This window comes from Callorhinchus milii, unplaced genomic scaffold, assembly GCF_018977255.1.
Source record: "Callorhinchus milii isolate IMCB2004 unplaced genomic scaffold, IMCB_Cmil_1.0 Scaffold8, whole genome shotgun sequence".
NCBI lineage: Eukaryota > Metazoa > Chordata > Chondrichthyes > Chimaeriformes > Callorhinchidae > Callorhinchus > Callorhinchus milii.
Genome location: NW_024704749.1, coordinates 18,122,424 through 18,141,031, shown reverse-complemented (window position 1 = coordinate 18,141,031; position 18,608 = coordinate 18,122,424). Strand labels below are relative to the sequence as shown.

At 43.9% G+C, this 18,608-nt stretch overlaps 2 protein-coding genes across 2 annotated transcripts in view; both read right to left on the bottom strand.

Annotated features, from left to right (window-relative positions):
• LOC103183101 (tetratricopeptide repeat protein 28-like) overlaps positions 1–18,608 on the bottom strand; it is a 49,863-nt gene that overhangs the window by 15,890 nt on the left and 15,365 nt on the right. The gene's annotated exons all lie outside the window — the stretch shown is intronic.
• On the bottom strand, positions 2,112–4,954 carry rnf208 (ring finger protein 208). Its single transcript, XM_007900227.2, has one exon. The coding sequence runs from the start codon at positions 3,911–3,913 to the stop codon at positions 3,182–3,184; it is 732 nt and encodes a 243-aa protein (XP_007898418.1). The 5' UTR covers positions 3,914–4,954; the 3' UTR covers positions 2,112–3,181.

The window sequence follows — 18,608 nt, the reverse complement described above, 5'->3', positions numbered from 1 at the left end:
TACAGTCAATCCACTTTACAATTTATTCTGTGAAGCGCTTTGACACGTCTTAATTGGGTTGGTGTGCGGGGTATGAACCCTGCACACTACCCACACGCTTGTTCCATTAGACATTTGTTCCCACCCAACAACCCCAGGCTTATATCCCACCAGACACTGATCTTGACCCTCATACCCGTGTATGGGGAAACCTGCAAATGGCACCAATCTCAAACAAATCCAGTTGGAGGCCACCTGCCTTGAGTTTAAAATGACACCAAGTCGCCGTCTATAAAACCATTTTGCCTTAACATTTACGATTGCGCAGGACTGGAAGGTCTGCGAAGCATCCAATCCCTCTGCGTGGGCAGATTTTATAATCACACTGGACACAGCAGATGGCACACAGGAGGAAGATGGCATCATGTACATCTGAACACTTGGCCCTGATAGTCCAGATATTTTTTCCTTCCCGTCACACGCCTCATGGAGATTAATATTAATACTACTAATCGCGTTTGATAATTTTGCCCACAAAATGCATAGTCAATCCATTTTACAATGTATTCTGTGAAGCGCTTGCATTTGATATAACCCCTTATCACGTCTTCTAGACGTCTCAAAGCACTTCACAGAATATACTGTAAAGTGAATTGATTGTATATTTTGTGGGCGAAACGCAGCAGCCATATGGGCACAGGAGTGTCCCACAAACAGTAGTGAATTGAGCGACCAAATTATTATTATTTATTCATAGATATTGGCAGTTGTGGAACCATATGATAGATGGGGTCGAAATCTATCCATTGTGGGCACTGCTTTGCCAATTGCACTCAAAAAAAACTGATGAGACAAAACTCATATTACAGCACAGCTTATTCTCATTCATTAGTCACTACAAACCCCAGCAGCGAAAATGAAATGCACTGTTTCACAGCTCACTCAATGTCCCACAAACAAACAACTCACTCGGTGTCTCACACACAACTCACTCGGTGTCTCACACACGCACACATACGCGTCTCTCTCTCACACACACACAGTTCACTGTGTCTCTCTCTCACACACACACACACACACACAGTTCACTCAGTGTCTCTCTCTCACACACACAGTTCACTCAGTGTCTCGCTCAATACCACACACACACACACACAGTTCACTCAGTGTCTCTCACACACGTATAGAGCTCACTCAGTCTCCCTCTTACACCTTCAAGATGAGAAAAGATTATGGAGAAATACAGTTAAAAATATGAACTCTGCATGTGTTGGTCCCTGTCATCCCCATATTATTGACCGTTGTTTTTCAAGAGGTTTGACGTTGCAGAGGATGGAACTGCAAATTGTGAGGACTGAAGCTGTCACAGAGGCTGACCACCGTGTGCTCGGATTTCCCCACCAGCCTGGCCCCAGGGGTCTGGCGGAGGTTGCCGCTGCACAGATTGTTCAGTGATGGTGACGGTCTGTTATCAGGCTGTGCTCAGACTCCCACCACTGTTCCCAGATAAACCCAGGATGTCAGCACACGTGCAAAGTAAACATGATACAGGCCCCATTTCAGGACTGTGCCAGTCCCCATCCCAATCCTGGGAAACACAATCCCATTGCTGTACCATTTGCTGTGACAAGCAGTCTCTGCTCTCTGTGACCGTTGCCAGTAAAATTCAGGCTTTTCTCTCTGCTGTCAGTGGTATTTGTTCAACTTGTGAATTCTGTTTTTTATACCTTATGAACAGCCTGTGCCTGTAGCCTATGATAATCAGCTGCCTATGAAAACTGGGTTGTGCCTGTGATATTGAGGTTTCTCTGCTGCATCCTATGATGTTCAGCATGCAGTGCAGTGTACAGCCTACAATACTGAATCTGGCCTGTATCAGTCCGCTCTCCTGGAAGACTCATTCTGGCAACGTGTTCAACACAATTGCAAAGCTCTGCCCTGGATGAGTTAAACTGAGGAGGAAGCTCTGGTGCGGGTGCGAAAGCTCACCCACAGATGCCTTGGTTGCACTGCGATTCACCCGTCACCGCTGCCAGTTTAACCACTTTTACCGGAACGTGTATCTGTGCTCCCACCGTTCTCCCTTTCAATTAACACAATGGCACACTTGATACCATAGAGACAAACCGAGGTTCTAGTATTTGAGTTTATTCACAGAATACAATCGATAAAGAAACGTTCTTGGTGATCCTAACCCTGCTCTCAATACGCTTTCCAATATTCACTATTATCACTGGCCACATGGGCTCTGTATACTTCATGTGATGACAAGGGTTAATAGGTTTGGTGCGTATGGATTGAGCCGTGTGGTGGCACAGGACACTGAGCAGAACAAAGCCATTCGCTTTGACGCACTGACGCACAGTGACAGGTTTTATTCTCTCGTTACCGTGACAAAATTGGTCTGATAAAGAACCGGACTTTAACCCTTTTCAGCCCAGCTCCCTTCCGCCTTCCCCTTCCCCCCAATAAAAGCAGCACAGACGAGGCTGGCTCCTTGCGGCTACTGTGGGCTGACACAGCACGGACAGCTTTGAGTGTTGTGGACGTCAGAGAGGTTAGGTTAAAATACGGGCCTGTGCTTTATGCTTTACACAAGCAGTTTCCAATTTTGAAAATGCACGAATTAAAAACAACAGCATTAGAGTTGAACTGTTTTTTTTTCCTTTTAGAAGATATTCGTCTAAAATTTGGTTTACAAAAATATTCTAACGGGGTTCGCGATCTTAGTGAAGGTCTGAGGAGGTCGCTGGCCGGCCTGGGCTGGAAGGGGCTTCGTTCGGCTGGTGAATACTGCTGAACCGAGCGCACATTAAGCTTTACAAACCTATAGCTGGCGTCCGGGAGGACTGGCATTACGCTACATTGGCATGGTTTTAAACATCTTGGTATATTATTTGTGCAGAAAGAAGCAATTCCGAGGTCAAAGTCACTATGTGCAGGTTGCTTGGCAACACAGCCTTTCAGGCAAAATATCAAGACGGTAGAATACTTGCCACTTCATCTGGGTTTTGTACCTTGATTTCACAGAAAACACACAGAAACTCCCAGGCGAGATTGAGTAGTTATAGGAATTTACCATATAGAATGCTGCGCTGCACTGCACAGCGAGTTGTTTTAAAAGTCTTGGAGTAATCCTTTCGCAAGCACCTCTTGCGCAGGGGAAAACAGGCCCTTCTCCTCTGCTTGTTTTTATTGTGGGCTACATGATGACACAGGAAGACAGCGGGTTTCTGAGCTGGCAGCTACAGGCCGCTCCACAGTACTGCTGGAAGGTCTGATAGCAGCTCCGGTCGGCGTCTCCGCTCCATTGCACCGGGTTGGCGGATAGGGCCTCAGCCGGCAGTCTGTTGAGGATACTGGTGTTCACCGCCAGGGCCGCCAGCCCGTAGTCGGTGAACAGGACGGTCTCCCGCTTGCACGTGGGACAGGAGATGAACTTGTATTTGGGGCAGGACTCGTACAGGATCTGCAGGCACTCCTCGCACACCGAATGCAGGCAGGACAGGATCCGCGGGCGCTTGTTGGTGAAGTTGTACGTGTGGCAGCAGGTCGGGCATTCCAGGGGCTCAGAGTTGGCCGACTGGTGAAGCACGTACTGGTTCACAATGACCTCGTCCGACGGCGTCTTGCGGTGGTAGCAGATCTCGGAGCTGGCCTTGCGGTGACCCTGGCAGAACTTCTCCCTGCGCGGCGGCGTCCTGCTCAGGCCCGCGCCGCTCCTGCCGTTCTCCATGATGGGCATGTCGGTGCAGGCCTGGTTCACGATGATCTCCGACTCCAGGGGCCAGACGCACTTCCCTACCAGCGGCGGCTCCCGGCAGGGCGGCCCGTAGCGGGGCTGCGGCCCGTGGCGCTCGGCGAACTTCTCCGAGGGCATGATCTTCACGGCTTCCATTTTGATGGCAGCCTGCTGCTGTTTGAGACACGCCATGGGCTCCTGGCCCACACAGGGCAGGCCTGATCACAGGTAGGGAATGCACTCACCGCATAGTCTGTCCATCTCTGCAGCCTGCAGACATCTGTCCAGGTACCAGGAGCTCGCACGATCCATACAGCACCTTCAGGCTGCACAACAATTGGCAGGAAACATGCTGCAGTCTCCTCCAACACAGACAGGCTCCACCGGACGAGAAGAAAATGCTGCGATATCTGTCGAGCAGGTGCACCTCGGTGCGACCTCCACGATAAGACCACAAAGAGGGCTCCTTCTTTTAATCCCACTTCCCGGGGTCTCAATCACTGGCAGCACTGAGACGCTGTGATGCTAAAGCCAGATGACAGGCGGGCTCCTGCAGCATGTTCCAGAAGCTGCCTCTCTATGACAGCCCAGAACCAGTGACAGCGAAGCTCTCATTCATTGAGGAGGTCTCACAGCCTGTGAGCAGCCAGCTCCTTGCTTGTGATACTTCCTTCAAATCGCGTTACTTGTATTTGCCAGAAGAGCAGGCAAGCTGGTCGTTCTAGTTTCTTATCGGGCTCGGACCTCCCACTCCCTCACACTCCTCCTGTCAAACCTTGCTTTTGTGCTGAGAGTGAGAGGAGTGAATTGTTCGGTCGGTTGGTCTCTCCAATCCCTCTGTTTACCAATGCATTCCTCTGATCGCAGTGTTGTCTGCAGCAGCACTGCAGCACTGCAGCAAGCTCACATTTCTCTCATTCAGCACAGTGTGGGGGCTCCAGGCCGCAGTCCCTCAATGCAGGCTACCTTTGCACAGAAGCCAACCTCTAGCCATTTGCTGGTTTGATTCATCTGTCTAACCTTCAAAGAGCTCTCTCTGCGGTGAGATCGATGCTGAGCAGGCAGAGGATGCTGCTGCCATTTCCTTCCTGAGACACGCTCACTCGGTGCTGCTGCAGCAGCAATAGAAACAGCACCAGCTATTCCCCTGAGCACTTCACATCCTCCCAGCATGCGAGGTCACCTCTAGATAGTTCTCACATGCTTACTCTCACTTAACCCCCTCCACTCCCCTCTGTGCAGAGCTCTCAGTGCAGAATGCATGCGTGAGTGGCTGCTGGCATCTCTGCCGAACACCACTTTGCAAACTGCAAAGGGAAAGGAGAAGAGAAAAAAAACCTAAATAAAACGTTTGTTGGAATCTCTTTTGAAGTCCATCCATTTGATGTGTTGCTTTCATTCCCTTAGAGATGAGCACAATTTCTAATTGCCCACGAAATAGCAGAGTTAGACAGAGAGCATTCTTGCAAAATAACTCATTTGCAAGGAAGGACAGCTAAACACTCAATGCTCCCGAGTACAATTGAATCATAGCCTTGTCTCAAATATTTTAGAACAAGACAAATGGAACAATCATAGGACACTAAACATACAAGACAAATGTGAGTGAGGTGTGGGACACACAGTATCTGCAATACTAGATGGGCAATGGGAGCGAGATGTGGACAACAGGAGCTGGGATAACGGATGGGCAATAATAATAATAATCCTTGCATTTGATATAGCGCCTTATCATATCTTCGAGACGTCTCAAAGAGCTTCACAGAATACACTGTAAAGTGAATTGACTGTATAATTTAGGAGTGACATGAGGGACATGATTGAACGGCGGGGCAGGCTCGAAGGGCCGAATGACCTACTCCTGCTCCTACATGTTATGTTATGAGCTGGGATAAGAGATGGGTCAATGAGAATAAAGGATAGAACACTCAATCCAATAAGTGTGTAGTATACAATAAAAAGACCTAAAAGGAATCTGCAGGGCTAATGAGAATGCTGCACACTTGGAGCATATTTACAAACAAGAGCGACCATTCACCCCAATAAATCCATCACTTTTTGATTATTAAGCACACCTAGTGCCATCTTGCTATTTGTTTAATTCCCTTTCTCAGAGAGAGATGTATCTCAGTGCATTTTGAACCCATTTACACAGTCTCTTTCAACAGTCTTGCATTACATGGGTTAAAAAACGGAAAGCTTTCACGGCATTTCTCCCCCCTCCCACCTCCAATAGTGAGCACAAAGTCACATTGATTAGGCAATACAAAACTCACGTGTGCTTACAGTAGGAAGCACATGGTCACAGATAGGCCTCACAGTGCTATAGAACAATTGCAAAGTTAAATGTCTCTTCAGACGGTGTCAAGTTGCTGCCTTTGATCATTTTAAGTTATATCATAAGAGTAAAACAGTTGCAATGATTATCGGTGTTTAGATCTGAGTCCAGTACCATCACAATATGTCGCTGTCACTTCATTTAACCTTTCATCCCACCAATGCAACAACACTAAAGTCAAAGGATCAGAAATTTGCCCCGTGAAAAGACCATCTGACAGAGCAATTTGAGTGATGAGATGCCAAACCAACCCTCTCAGTTGCCTGCAGGAGGCAACCCTACACATGTAGAACGCAAGGATTATATAATGTCAAAGTCGATAAATCCTTGTGAGAGCACGTCCTGACCGTCAAGATATCAGTGCAACCTTCCTGTGATCAGGCCCATTAAACCCAATCTCACAGGGCACCAGTCCTTGTCATCTAATTCCACTCTGATGTATATATTTAACCAGATCTTTACTCAATACAGTGTAGACAGCTTTTGGGAGTCTATCCCAGGTACAGTATTTACTATTCTAGGATTAAAAAGTATTTTCTATACTCTCTCATTGCATCTTCATTTTGTGCTCATCTCCTCTGCATGTTGCAATCCCAGTTAAAGTTAAATATCCATGTCTTTCACTGTTAGTAAATCCACTTTCCTTCTGAAGGATTACCCTCTTTTTGTAGCATTATCGAGATACCTGGAAGACGTAATAAGGTGCTATATCAAATGCAAGTATTATTATTATCCAGGTTAACATTTCCTGTACAACAGACTCTGGGACAAGTTATCAAGCTAGATATCTAAATATGATAGCTAGTCGGCGATCTAATAGCGAATTGAGGAAGAACTTCATCCCATAGAGGGTGATGAGAACGTGAGTATTTTTGGCAGAAGCTGTGGTTAAAACAAGCAGCATCAAATGTAAAATAAATTGCTGGTGGTTTGAAATGTGAGATGTAGTTGGGGCGGCGGGGGGGAGAGGAGGGAAGTTCAGTCCCAAATCTGATAAGAACAGGTTTTAAGACCATATTTCAATCAAATTTTCTGTCTAGTCAATAAAGTATAAGGAATATTGTTAATTATGCATTGGAGGGTAATTAATGGCTGGAACTGGTTTGCGAGGAAGGATGATTGAGGCCAGGACACTGGACTCGTTTAATAAAAGTTTGATGCTGTGATGGGAGGATAGTAGAGTGGGGGTCCTGAACTGAACAGAGAGCCTGAAGGGCCTTCTTCATTCAAACTAATCTTGTGATCTTGTGAATGTATTCAAGAGAAAACCTAATGCATACAGGAGGGAAAAGGGAATAGATGGGTATTGGTAAGGGGAATAGAAGAGATGGGGCTTGTGTGGACTATAAGCATCAACACGGACCACTTGGGCTGAATGGCCTTTTTTTTTCTGTGCCCTATCACTCTATGTGACTCTTTGCAAACTCATAGAATCACAGAATGCCGATTGCACAGGAGGCTACTCTAGCTGCCCGCATTAGTGCTGTCTCCTCTAATGCTTTTCCTTTGCTCTTTTACCACCCTCTTTAGCATTATTTTCCTTCAAGTGTATATTTAGTTCCCTTTCAAATATTTAGTTGAAATGGACCCTGTGTGAAGCAGGGTTGGTGATATAGATCTTTGCATCTTTTTCACCCATTGCTGCTACCCCAGTTTCCCTGACTCGCTTGAGGTTATTTCACCATTTTAACCATTTTTGACTTAGGAAAGACATTGAGGCTCCAAAGGTTTTAGAACATGAGAAAGCAGAAACAGGAGCTCACTGAGCCTGTTCACCACTGCGCCTGTTCCCCCAATGTATTAGTTTATCTTGACAGATCTTTTAATCGCATTGCTCCTTCCTTTTGCCATACCCCATAACATCTCTAATTGGTCGTGAATTAAGCAGAAGCCTCCAAAATTCTTTGGTACTACAAACTATTAGAGCAGTGATGGCCGACCCATGGCCCACGGGCCGGTTGTTAAGAGGAGACATAATAGAAATGTGTAAAATTATAAAAGAGTTCAACTGTTTGGGGAGACCGTAACCAGGGGACACAGATAGAAGATAGCAACTAGAAGATCTAAAAGAGAATTTAGGATGAATTACTTCACGCAGTGGATGAAACTCGCTGCCTGAAGTGGTGGCTGAATCATAGTGTAGATGTATTCAAGAGGAAGCTACACTTTCACATGAGGGAGAGGGGAATAGAAGGGTGTGGGAGATACTAAAGAATGGGTAAGGATTCATGTTGAGTTCAGTATAAACACCCGCACCAACTGATTGGGCCAAGAGGCCTGTTTCGGTGCTGTACGTTCTTTGAGCTGGTATAGTACGCTGTCTTTCTCTGCTGTCAAACTCAGTGACAGATGAGTTGGGATGACTTGATGAACACTGAAAGATATTTTGTATGAGCAATAGGTCACAGCCCCTGCTGTCTGTTTTTAAATCCTAAGCCATGGGTATGATGTTCTCCAAGTCGGATGCAAAATAAGTCAAGTTGCCCCTCTCCAAGCTCAACCAACCTGGGTAACTGGTGGGATTGGAGATCAGAGGCTACTCGTCAATTGTCAGTCCCACAAAGGGCTGTTAAATCAAAAGTCTAGGGTTGCCCTTATACAGTAAAACTCTCATAAGTCAAATCAATCAGGGCCACAACATTTAATATGACTTGTACAGTTTACCTGCAACTCGGATGCAAAGGATTATTATTATTAATGTTATTATTATTTTTACTGGAGCCGGAGAGTGAGAAAGAATGTCCTCTTGAGCTATAGTCTCCCTCTAGAGGCCACATTGGGTATGGCTCCACGGCACATTTGCTTGTTGGCTTCTCAAACGAGGTAATTAACTTATTAAACTGCGCTCCTTGAACCATCAACATTTCCAGGACAGATGGAGGCCATTCGACCCATCATGCCAGTGATGGCTCTCTGAAAATCTGATCAGCCAGGGAGTGCAGGTAGGCTTCACCTTACATATACACGCACCACAAGGGCCATGTCACAAGAGTATCTTAAAGGAGTGATGTCCCTTTAGAAAGCTTCAATGGCCAGTTCAAAGTAATCTTCATCCTATGGTGTTGAGGAGATATGTTTAGGAGTTGAGTCTCTCAGGTTTGAGCCATACAATGACTGCTGACAATACAGCCAGACTGTAGGTGGCATTTAACACAAGGACAGAGTAGGAGTTAGCGAAAGCAGGGATTCCCCCAGTGTGAAAGTACTCCTCACTTAGCTCTGATTACAACACCAGATTCAATCAACCGAGTGTTGAATCCACTGCAACCTAAATCTCCCTGGCCATCTTCAAAGTATAATAGCAATTTATACAGTGCCTTTTGTGTAAAGGAGCAGTGCTACTGGAAGCCAATGGATGTATGGAGATGTATATGAGGAGAGAGAGAGAGAGATGTCTCACTGATGCAATGAGGCTCTATATCAAACTCAAAGATTATTATTATTATTATTGCGAACAGCTGTGCATTATAAAGCTGGATACGAAAGAGAATTCAGAACTCAAACAGTTAATTCCTGGTAGAGGCAGATCTTATTCCCACAGTCTGTGTGCTGATAGCTGCACTTAACGCTTGTGGTATTTCTTCACTGACAGTTCTGGATGGTGTGTGCAAAAAAAAACAAGTCCTGCTAATATGTGCATTAACAGGCTTGGCTGTTTCATTATGTTACATACTGTGATTCATCCATCAACTATCTTAGACATGCAGTAACTTCTAGTTGTCAGATCCTAGATGGAGGTGATGGGAAACAGAACAACAGGAGAGAATCTTGTTCAGCTCACTTGAACAAGGATAACTCGACAATATTTTAAATAAATGAACAGTGTCAGGATCATAATTGAAACACTCTTCATGGGAGAGCTACAGACTGTACAGTGTGTTACACAGTAGAAGTGATACAGATCCATACAGGCTGAACGCTGTGGAAGAGATACAGGGGGAACATTGCTTTACACAGTGCAAAGGAAGATAGATAAAAAACTGAATTACACAGGGAGCTGTGTACATGATTCTATTTCCAGCCTCCTGAGCTTCAGAATCCACCCCCTATCCCATACCTTTCAACCTGTAGTCACACTACACTGTCTCTGGATTACTGAGACCAACACATCAGTAATTACGGGATGCAGTCCCTCTGCTCTACATTGGAAAGACATAGCAGTGTGAACGCCAGACACACACCATCAACAGGGACACACAGGAAGTGAGAAGACTAGGCACACACCCTCTATGTTACAGGAGCAACTAGCAGTGTGAATACCAGACACATACGCTCTTCATTACTGAGAGTACCAACAATAACAACTTGCATTTACATAGCATTCTTTATGTTATGTTATATAGCATTTCACCCACAAAATGCATAGTCAATCCATTTTACAATATATTCTGTGAAGCGCTTTGAAACGTCTCAATGACACGATAAGGCGCGATATCAAATGCGAGGATTATTATTATTATGCAAGGTAGAATGTCTTGGAAGCATTTTTTTCAGGATTGGAGTTGGACATCCTTCAGAGGGGTGGGGCGGGCAAGAGGGGAGAGGCCATGATCATATTCAAAGTGATAGGATTTGAGATGGTATTTAAAGATAGAAAGAGAGGAGTGAGAAGGAGTGGTAGAGTGAGGGAGATCCAAAGGTTAGGGGCGTAAGAACTGACGGCTTGGCCAACAATGATGATGTGGGGAAAGCACATCAAATCAGAGTTAGCTATGCGGAGGGGCCAGGTGGAAGAGTAGGGTAGGAGGAGATTGGAAAGTTAAGGAGGTGCTAGGGAGTGAATGCACACATTCCCTCCTCATTACAGAAACATACAGGGGTGTGAGTACCAGGCACATTCTCTCTACATCACAGGGACATACAGTAGTGCAAATACCAGTGCGAATCACCATCACACTCCCTCTTCATTAGAGACGCATAGTGGTGTGAATAGTAGCCACATTCTCTGTAAATGATAGGGATGCAGCAGTCCTGGACGCATTGTCTGCAAGTTCAACAGCAGTAACAAAACCAGCCCTTTGATTAACACACGATTTTAAATGCTGGAAATGTCTGACAGATCACTGAACTGTCACAGGCTTTGTAAAGCCAGCTACTCACAGACTGGACAGTCAGTACTAAAGAGGGAGGAAAGTTATAGTAAATCGAGTGCTTGTGAGTTTCAGACTTTCGTGGAGTCCTGTAGCTCAGTGGTTAGAGTATTCACCTTGCAAGCGAGACACCTGGGTTCAATTCCAGGCAGAGCAAAACCTTGGGCAAGTTTCCTTACTCCACACGCCTAGTAATAATCCCTCCAAAAACAAAAACAATAATAAATTGGTCATTTTCAATCCACGACTGTTTGTGCGACACTGCTGTGCGCAATTGGCTGCCGTGTTTCGTCCACAAGTATACGGTCAATTCACTTTACAGCATATTCTGTGAAGCGCTTTGAGACGTCTAGAAGACGTGAAAAGTGCTATATCAAATGTAAGGATTAGTATTATTTTATTATTAGATGTATCAAAAACCCTCATGAATGAGCATTGATTCCCCATTCATGAGTAACAACCAGCCCAGCAAGTGCACTGTGCACGGGGCTGAGCACTGAATAGGCACAGACAGAGCCGGGTAATGAATCACCTCATCCGTGTGGCATAAAACAATGTAGTTGTCCAGAGATGCTGTCCTTTGGATGAGACGTTAAACTGAGGCTCCGTCTGCCTGTTCAGATGGATGTGAAAGATCCCATGACACTATTCAAAAAGAGAAGGGAGTTTCTTTCTTCCGATGTCCTGGTTAACAATCCCCCAAATAAAATTGGTCACTCATTGCATGGTTGTTTATAGAAGATTGCTGTGCACAAATGCATGTTGCATTCGCCCACAAAATACACAGTCACTACACTTTAATGTGAAGCATTTGAGCCATCCTCTCAACATGAATGGTGCAATATCAAATGTAAGAATTATTATTATCTTTATAATAATGATTGCACTTTACAGTACTTTGCGACACTTTGATGTCTTAGGCTCTATTTCAAATGAAAACATTATTATGACATTGTTATAGCTTTTGACAACATTTTTCTTATTTTTAACCTGACTTATTTATATTGTTTAATATTCTTTATATAATCGCTTTATAATTTGCGTCTGGAGGATGTGAATAATTTTTATAAGGACCATAAAAGTTCTAACATGCCAAAAATAAGCAGCTGTCTTCTCTTTACCATCAGTGGCTGGAAAAATGCTGCAAATCCCCTTTTGCGTCAGTGACTAAAAAAGTTTGTTTTCTACTCACTGATGCAGAAAAGGAATAATAGGTTTCCCTTCCTCCAAAGGTGTCCACGTGTAGACACTGACTGGAGGGTGGCTCATCCTTTCTCATCTGTCTGCATGGTAACAAGAAAATATACACTTAGTGCCAACCACACCCAGTGACGGTTACAAAATATGCAGGAAGGTTCTCTCTGGAACTGGTTTACAATGTCAGGTCAAATATTCCAATGACGGAGATCTGAGACAATGCATGAAAGGCACGGCTGCTTTTGTTGACTGATTCATTTCAGAAGTGGTGAGCAAGCCAGGACCATGGGAGTTGTGTTATTTCTCCTCTCAGACACACATCGGCTCAGCTATTGAATGAATGGTTTCCAGCTAGGCTTTATTCAGAGGACTCAGAAATTTCTCCTCGTCACCACTGACCCATGCCCTTGGGTAGCTATTACATTTGGGTACAATGAGTCACGCTCACCATTAGCCTTACTTAGAAGTGTTTCCTGATTTGATGTTAGATTTTGTGAAGTGCACAGGGCGGACTTGGGAAACAGCATTTCTTTTAAATTAGATGTAATGTAATGGATAGATGGCTGGTAGGCATTTTAGGAGGACATTGAGTGGAAAGAAGGTCTTTTTCATCCAAATCTCTTTTGTTCTTGTTAAATGGTTGCTTGAGGTAAGAAATGTAATTCTAGTCTTTTATATAATATATTACTATAACGACTGCACCTCTCCCATCCAGCAGATCATGAAATCGTTCAATTGGGCATGAGAGTATCCCCTTTATGAAAGAGCAATGTTAATCATTTATGGCTGATAAGAATTTAATCTGCATAATCCATTGATTTTATGATGTTGTCATATTTGTTCCATATAACCTTCCATAAAGCAACACTTGGCAACAGGAACTTTCATAACGTATATTTGTTTCATTTGACAAAGGTGCCTGGAGGTGCTATGCAAACAGTTACTGGGTGGATAAGTGAACGTCATGATGTTTATATGTTTCTGTCCAGTCATGTCATAGACAATACTGATTAAAGGTTTCACAGAGCAGCTCTATGTAGGGCTAGGAATGCTACAGTGAGGGTGTGGGTACATCAGAATATTACAGTGAGTTGTTCAGGTATATTAAAGTTATAGTGATCGAAAAGGATATATCAAATTTACATTGTATTATAGATTAGAAACAGGCCATTCAGCCCAACCAGTGCTGTTGTTTACACTCCACACAAGCCCCCACCATCCCTGCGATTCTTCTTATTCCCTTTATAAAGTATTACAGTAAGAAGTTCAGGTATACCCAAGTAACACAGCGAGAGGTGCAGGTATAATAATTGCAGTGAGAGACGTGGTATATTAACGGCAGGGGAAAATTTATCAGTTCTTATACTTGATCTTATCCAGGGACTGCTCCCAGAAGATGCGCTTGTTATGGGCAGATGTACTGGAGACAGGAACCCTTAGGAACAGAAAGGGGTGAGAGGGGAAATTAGAAGAAGAAAACAAATGTAGGCTTTTGCTCCAGTTGAAATAGAGCAAAGTGCTGCCCCCACCTACAGATGACGCACAAGCAATAAGATCATCCATAGATTATCACCAGCAAAGCCATGCCACTGAACTGGCGAATTGATTCAAAAGGCAAAGTTTTGTATGAAACTTGATGCTGGTTTTCTTACTAGCCCACCGTTTGACATTAAGGATGAAAAGATTGTTGCAATCCAACCTAATTGGCCACACGAGAGTTGCTTGACAAGACAGAAGACCTGATGCTTGGCTCCTCTCGTTATCCTGTTTGACTTTCAGATGTCCTCCAAACTCCACATCCATGCCACAGATCCATTCTGCCTTCCTCCACCTCCGTAACATATTAACCTGGTAGTCCCTTCGGGAATTATAAAGCGCCCAAGCAGAACAATGGAACCTTCCACTACTGGCTATGTTACAACAACAACAATTTACATTTAAATTTCATTACATTACACATTGAGAGGAAATCTCAGAACATTTCACACTGCTTACTGAGGTAAGGAAGTTGTGGGGGTGGTGGAAAGTAACCGTGAGTGCAGTCAAAAAACTAAGTCTTAAAGGCAGGGAGGGTGACAGAGGGATGGAGTTCCAGAGAGTGGAGGATTCATTCGCAGTGCTGAGCACTCACAACAAATAACTCCAGTGTTAAAGCCTGTAATTCGGGGGTGAAAGCAGCAGGGAAAGATTTACCTGTGCCTAAGTCTTGCAACATAAACACTTGCTGATCTATTTCTCGGAACAAAGGTTATGTGGAATGGGTGTGTCTGGCTGGTATATATACACACATAAATGCAGCATTCCACCAGTCTTTCAGCCCAGGTAACATCAGATTTGCATTGTGAGGCTCAGCCCACAAGGCTCAGCAAGCCAACCCAAACTCTCTGGGGAAGTCAGCAGGGGCAGACTGTTCCGCATTCGTTTCACCCAAGACAAATCTGGGAACTTCTTTGCTTTCGGAGTAAGGAACAACAACATCTCTTGTTTCAGTGAAGTTTGGCTTTGAAATCCTCAGGCTGGTCTGAAGGATTGCGAGCAATCGTTTCCCCATCGACTCTGAAGAGACTGAAATGCTGGAAGGGTGACACGCCTCATTGCATCCCGGATAAAAGTCCTTGCCTCAAGAAGCTCCATAAACAGCCATAAGGGAGACAGGCTGACTCCAGTTTCGCTCTGTTACCTCTGAGAGTTACTGAAACCGATCTGGAAAACAATAAATTTGGGTAAAGGTGCCTCACCCGTGAGACCGGTCATACGAGCACAGTCTGCCCTGTGACAGTGACAAAAATGGATAAAGGTATAACTATTCCAAATCCCTACAGCAACGTGGCTACACATTTTACCAATGAAGCATATGAACACGATCAAAGTGACAAGCCAAAGTCGTTCTTACATCACTATTCAACGGAACCTGCCACCACATACCAGAATAGTGTGCCCATCACGAGCCAGGTCTCTCAACCCCCAGCCTTCAAGAATCCTTACGCCTCCGTCTACAACTCTAGAGAAACAGGAGACTTCAAGGCGCCTGTGGTTTTAGAGGAGAAGAGGGGATGTTTCCCATGCTGTAAATGCTGTAAGTGTTGTAATTGCTCCTGTGTTATCTCCTAACACACTATAGTCCCTGTACAAGATTCACTGTCCTGGTGCATGGTGCCTGTCATGGCACAATACTATATGACCAAACCCCTCTCTGTCTACTGTACCCAACTTTGGATACCAATAATTTCACTAACAGATGCAAAACTGAAACGTCAAAGGTGGGCATTGATCAAAAACAATGGTGTTTCGAGCTGAAAGAAAGATGCTCTTCTTTTTCGAGTGGACAGTGAATCATAAGAGAAATTTACGCGTCTGCTAAAGGTGTGCATTTGACTGGACTGAAGAACCAGTGAAGCTCTTGGTACTTTCTGACAGCACTCTTTTAATTCTATCCTTGGATAAGTATCAGCTTCAACAGCAGAAACCTTCCCTCTCCAGCAGGAACACAGACAGTCACAAAGCAAAGGACTTTGTGAAAGAAGCAAGATTCAGAGCATCCACTTTTTCATTATTTTTCTCCCTAAATCACACCAGGCCAACACTAATCTCCATAGTTCTGGTGTCTCTTACAACTTCCTGAGGACTGACTCCTGCTCGTCATGTGAAATTGGGAGATCTTAGCTTTGCAGTTTTCTTTAAATGTTGTGTAAACTTTAGACTTGGAGGTGGGTGTAAACCTGCAGCTACACTATATGTATGGCAACATCTCTCTCTGTTCCTCACCCTACTTCTGCAACCTTGTATAACCCTATCGACTTGACGGTTTCTTTTGATAAGCAAACACTGGCCTGCTTCATGTCCCCCAGCCCTATCCGTCCCACCACCAGCGGGCGAGCTTTCAACTATTCTGACCCTGAGCCTGGAATTCCGACTCGTTCCCCACGTTTAAGACATATTTCTTGACCATGTTTTCAGTTATCTTTCCCTCCCTACTCTCTTCGGCTCATATTCACAATCTCGGGTACTCAACCAACAATGTCTAGTGCTTTGAGATAGCCTCCTGACATAAAAGGCACTGGAAAATGTAATTTGTATGATTGTAATATGTCTGAATCTGCTCCATTGATTGTGAATTTCGGATGAAACATGTTGTAGCTTGACTTTCCAGGAGGAGAGGCTGGTTGTAGTGCTCTTTAATTAAACTGTGTGCGACCATGTCATTCTGTTACAATTTCACTTTAAAGCAAGACAGGGCATAAGCGTCTGTAAAGAGCAGAATTTAGTCCACACTGCCCAATGCTTGAATTTAATGTTGCTCTGCCCCACCTACAAGTGTCACCTGTAATTAGTAATTATTATTATAATAATACTTGCATTTGATATAGCGCCTTCTCACGTCTTAAAGGGCAATTTTTTAAAATTTATTTCATTTACGTAGCTAGAGTGCGATACCAATTTGCCCCCCCAAAGGTTCTGCTTTCAAATTTTAAGGGAAAAGGTAATCAGAGAGTCAGGAACATGGTCTGTGCGTGTTTTCTCACACACTTCTGACCTCGTCCATTCACCCATCTTTCCAGGACAACGCAGAGCGAGAACTCTGGGACTGGAGAGGAAAGCTTAGTGGTGGTGGGTGTTCAACATTTACCAAGCTCCGTACCTGAAGTTTACACGGCAGCCGATAAACAATGCGTTAGATTAGGGTTTCACAAAACACGTGAGCTTTACAATCAATTAAGAAGCACTAAATGGTTTAATTTTCCCCATCTTAGAGGTTAAGAATGCCAGAAAACGGCGTGGTGCTCTCCAGTGTTGTGTGTGTGTAATGGATAGTTGCACTGTGGCAACGCATCTGTGATTCACCATTTAGTAAACTAGGAATCTCAAGATTGCCATAATTCTGCCACAGCCATGATGTATAACAGGGAACTCCAGACAGCAACCACCCTCTACGTATAGATTTCCTTCTGAACCTGCCATTTAATTTTAACTGCCCTTAATCTTAAATTTCTTCCTTCTGGTCACTGACTCACCCACCGATCAATACAAAATAACTGATTGTTATTTACCCTAGCATAACATTTCATAATCTTGACCTCTATCAGATGACCCTTCAACCTTCTCAGCCCGAATAAAGATAGCACTAACTTCTCAAGCCTCTCTTCGTAACTCTGTAATATCCTGGTGAACCTTTTCCCATCGGTTTTGCAGTATATCCGCCCCAAAATGTGGCCTCGTGGCGCCCTTCACGTAGGGTAGAGTCCCGGAGCGCTCAACAGTGGTGGAGTCTAACACCGAGTCAGGGTCAGAGGGAGGGTTTTGTACAAGTTCAATGTCACTTCTTTGCCTTTGTCTTTGCTGGACCATGTGGAAACTCACCATCATCATTAAGCTTAATAGTATCCAAACCAAACAGAGTTCCACAAATGCAACCTACACCTCTATTGCTTTTGTATTGTATGCCTCTAACAAAGGATTCTGTTCAATTTATGGGTTTATCTGCCCTGCTCTATCGCCTTTAATAATCTGTGTATTACCCCAAGATTGCTCTGTTCCTCTACTCTCTTTAAAATCATTGCCATCTCTACGTGTCTGAATCTGAAAACCAAAACAGGAAGGATATTGTGTCATAGTTCAGTGAAGTTAAATGGAGCATGCAAATAATAGAAACTCAAATTAAATAGAAACATGTTTAATATCTTAGGTGTGGCCCTCCATCAGAATATCATTGTCTCCTTCTCATTCCAGTGCTATTGTGTATTTACTGAGTTTATTTCAGATTTCAAGCATGCAGTTTTTCTTCTTCTGTCTAAAGTTTCCACTCTGCACACAGAACCAAAGCTCTCAATCATTCCTGTCTATGAGACACTTTGCATCTACTTTAAACTTGACCATTGCATGGAATACATTGCTTTTGCCTGAATTCCTAACAGGTGAATTTGATAAAATAAACATTAATTATTTACAGAACCTAATAATTTGCAAGGAATATAGGAAAATTAGCTATCTAATGAATCTGCTGAACCTATTTGATTAGATTGTAACTGATCTTTTATCCCCATTTCCCATCTTTTCTCTATGTCCCTCAATATTCTTACTCCCCAGTTATCTACCTAGGGATACTACCAGAGTTAAATTATGTTCATATTAATAACAACTTACACTTAAACAAAGACTTTCATGTGGTATGAATATCTTGAAGTGTTTCACAGCCCACTTGCCTCCATAATCTAACTCAGTCAACAACAATTCAAATCTGTGGCCTCCTGGTCTGAATAACTGT

Coding starts and splice junctions, on each gene's coding strand:
- rnf208 (XM_007900227.2), bottom strand. CDS start 3,913: ATGGCGTGTCTCAAACAGCAGCAGGCTGCCATCAAAATGGAAGCCGTG.